The sequence below is a fragment of the Coptis chinensis genome, chromosome 4, assembly GCF_015680905.1.
Source record: "Coptis chinensis isolate HL-2020 chromosome 4, ASM1568090v1, whole genome shotgun sequence".
Taxonomy (NCBI): domain Eukaryota; kingdom Viridiplantae; phylum Streptophyta; class Magnoliopsida; order Ranunculales; family Ranunculaceae; genus Coptis; species Coptis chinensis.
Window position 1 is genome coordinate 75,043,160 of NC_141459.1, and position 3,998 is coordinate 75,047,157.

General features: G+C 37.0%; 1 protein-coding gene across 1 annotated transcript; it reads right to left on the reverse strand.

Annotated features, from left to right (window-relative positions):
- Positions 1 to 444: 444 nt before the first annotated feature.
- On the reverse strand, positions 445 to 1,901 carry LOC147504812 (glutamyl-tRNA(Gln) amidotransferase subunit A, chloroplastic/mitochondrial-like). The gene is made up of 4 exons (XM_086604091.1): positions 1,724 to 1,901; positions 1,299 to 1,325; positions 1,139 to 1,213; positions 445 to 1,012 (listed from the first exon to the last, which is right to left on the reverse strand). The coding sequence occupies exons 1-4, from the start codon at positions 1,810 to 1,812 to the stop codon at positions 913 to 915; spliced, it is 291 nt and encodes a 96-aa protein (XP_086460217.1). The 5' UTR covers positions 1,813 to 1,901; the 3' UTR covers positions 445 to 912.
- Between the last annotated feature and the right edge of the window lie 2,097 nt (positions 1,902 to 3,998).

The window sequence follows — 3,998 nt, forward strand, 5'->3', positions numbered from 1 at the left end:
TTTCTTGTGGCAAAGCTTTGACACCAACTCAATATCAACACACCGGAGGTAAGGGTTGGTTGGAGATTCATGAAGAAAAGAGATACCCGAGATAAAATATTGCCACCGGGATAAGAATGATACTTTACACGGACACATAGAGAACATACATTCTAGGACACAAGCCCGACCACTTGCATTATTCTGATCCGGTGCATATTGCAAGCCATCCACATCGGCGGGATCAATAACGGTGACCTGCAATTTAATGATAAGAAACATTCGGAACAATCGCCACGGTAGAAACTCCAAATACTTCATAGATTTGACTAAACCAATAAATTCTACATATCTACAAATCAGACTGAACCGATAAATTCAGTTAGTTCCAATCCTAAATCAGACAACTTATGTAGGAGTGAGAGAATAACAGTTGCCAGCTACTCCACGGTTAAGCTACATTAAAATATGCAATACAACTCACTGCATGTAAATATAGACAACTATGACAGAAAAATGAAACCAAACTGCATGAATTTGGCCAAAGTTCTAGATATAAAATAAGATTAACGACCTAAGGGGAAGAGGACCAACGTCTTATAAGCATCAATAACAAAAAGAGCATAACAATGGCCTTACTGTGGATAACATTGCTCTTAAAGGTTAGGGAATCATCATATTAAGAGCATAATAGATATTTCAACATTGCTCTTAAAGGTTAAGGGGTATGCTCTTAAACACACTGTACCCTAAACACACTCATCTCCTCAGCATTGAGCAACAACATTATAGTCGTAGTCTCTATATACTTCCTAAGCCACACCAGCAAGCAACATAATACCGATTGTGTGAGCCTTAGATCGACAACCTGAAAATTTCCCACCAATGTTACATGTTGGCAATAGACTTTGTTATGATAATTAAGGTGATCAATCATATACCTTGCAATTTGTAGCCAAGAGGGCGAGGTGACGCCCTTAGTGTGCAAGTGATAAGCAAATTACAAGGCCTAAGCAAAAATGTCACTGCCACACTAGATATAAAGATGAAAGTAGTCTTAATAAACAACCAGAATCTGTCCCAAATTATACTAATCTAGCAGAAGTTAAAATTAAGAACTCCGTTCAAGTCCAAAATCGCTGATTGAAAATGTCTATACCTCAGACCAACCCCATTAGCTCGAGAAGCTCCATAAAGTGAACTAAGCTCTTCAGCAGAAACTTGGCTTCCATACCTGGAGACAAAGTTTAAGAATTAGCCGACATTATTAACTAGATAGCAAACGAGTAAGATGAATGGAAAGTAAAATATATTCTCACCTTACAACGTCACAACTATATATATACCTGAAACAAACTAAAACAGGATGAGACTAACCAAATAGAAACCAAATTCTATTCGAGGAAGAAAAAAAAAAAAAAAAAAAAAAAAAACTTAATAACAAGATAAACTGCAAAGACACACCCAAACCAAACTTTAGCACCACAAATTAGCTGAAAGAATAAAAAAGGTAAATAAGCTACTAGAATTCTTGGATTGGGCGAATAAACCCAAATTCAAAGATAAAGGTAGAGTATATCAAACATAAACTTAACCATAGAGAAATCTCAACAAACAATCGAAACCGAATTCAATTAAATATAACCCTAACCAATTAATCAAAAACAAAACTATTAATTAAAACCAAAACTATTAGAAATTATAAATCTAAAATATTCTAGATTTAAGGGTGGGGAAAACTCACAAGTGAGCGAGACTAGCTAGAAGGAGAGAATAACGAGGTGAGAGAGGAGAGAAAGAGACGTGCTTTCCAGTTGCTTTGAGAGACTTCATTGGAGTGATGGTGTTGTTTCCTTTCTTGGAGAGACGACGGTGAGAGAGGAGAGACAGTGGTGGTTTGTTTCCTTAGCTTTTAGGTTTTTTTCTTTATTTTCTTTTTGATGTTTTTATGTGGCCGGATATACTATTTTTCCATTTTCTTTTTTTATTCAAATTATTTCGTTATCTTGCCAAAAACGTAAGGAGGGCGAGATACAAAACCCAAAGGCAAGATCTAAATTTTTTTTTTGATGAAATTTTGGTCCCAAAAGCCATAAGATTCGCGATGTTGTGTAAAAACCACACCAATGACGACGTTTTTAAATGTCGCCTTATGTCAGAAGATTTTGCCAATGCTCATTACGTCGCCGAAAACTAACTCTCAATTTTATTATTTTACAGAATTTGGATTATGACTTTTAGCGACATTAAAAACGTTTACAAATATTGGTTTTAAACACCGTGACAAAAGTTTACTTGTGACGCTTGTAAACGTCGCCAAATAGAATCATTACCTACGTTTTTCCAGCATCGCTAGAACTTTTGTCGCTAAAGAACCAATTTGTTGTAGTGGGGGTAGACTTCATTATTTTTCCTTCAGCATTTTATGCTCTAGCTTCCGCTTAGCAGTAGTTAGTTTTAATTCAGCACTTACATTCCGTCATTTTCATTCCAACAAGCTTAAATCGTAAAGTCATTTTTACCCTTAATAACAGTCATTTCTTTTTCTAGTTTAATTCCTGTCCTGCATTTATTTACTTAATGTCTACAGCAAGTTTTATTATTCCTTCAATGACCATGAGCTAATCCCCCCCCCCCTCAGGAGGAGGGTTATGCTGCTTATGTGAGAATCCGGATTGACTCGTTAATATTCTAGAATTGCTACTTAGGAATTAGGCATATATTAGACATTCGGTCCCAAAATGACTAAGACTGTACAAATTTGGAGTGTTGATGCTCGAGTATCAGTCTCGGTAGCGACCAAAATGTCGCGTCGCGACTCGACTTGTCGGTGTCGACTCTCCAATTTGTCCAAAGAAATGTGATGTGGAATCAAGCCGAGGAAATGATATTCCGAGACGAAATATTAGTTCAACTCCTTATGCTAGTGTGATCGCGGCTCGAGAGATGTGGGCATCGCTAGGGATCAATACTCGGCGTCGTCTCCGAACACGAGACGAATTAGAGATGTAGTGATGTGGTAATATAAACTGTTAAAAAATGATTCTTGCATGAGTATGATTAACTCTCTCCCTGTTTCTCTATTTTTGTTTACTTACATATAATCGCCGTAGTAATTTACATTATTTGCATTACCATTAATTTAATTAAAACCAACTAAAAAACCTAAAATCCTACTCACCAAGAGTTGTCATTTCAGTTGTGAACCTTTTCCGAGCCCCAAGGTTTGGACGATCCCTTACTCGACCTATCCTACCAAACCCACGTGAGTAAGGTAACTTGACTAAAACGTACGACTATACGGACGTTAGACTTTGGACTTTGGACTTGGGTCTTTGGACTTCGGACTTTGGACTGTGGACCTCGGACTTAATTAATCAAGAAAACCAATAAACATTCGAATAAATGCGTGTTAATCAAATGGCGCCACTGCACGCTGAAGGACTCTGGACTTAATGTAATAACTGGAACACATCACATAAAACCCATCCCCTACCTCTTCATTTTTTTAAATTTCCATTTCTTTTACGATACTAACGTGTTACGTAACTGTTTGCCTTAACTTTTTCTACTAACAAATATCTGTGAACCAAATTTTGTTTATTTTTATTAGCACAGTTTAAGTATTCCGTAGGAACTTGAAGTACTGAACTGACAAAAGAGTCTCGGACGAGACTAAATTAGTAGCGCGAGAGACTAACCTGGAGTATCAACACTCCAGTTTTCAGGTACATGCCACTTTCCTTTTCAGTACTCTTTTGGACTCTCTTGTTCAGTTTAGCAAGTAAGTTCACAATCTCGGGAGTTAGTTCGATGCGTTAATGCGAGGAATCGCGGGACACCAGGTTTCAAATCCTTAAACTCCTCAAACTTTGTCGAGGATATTATTTGGCTGTTACTATAACCTGTTTTACCTTGCATGTTTGTGTGTGGCATAAGAACTCGTTGCATATAAATGTGGTTCGTCATTACATATTCACGTTAACACGATCAATATGATTCGAATATATTTGGATGTA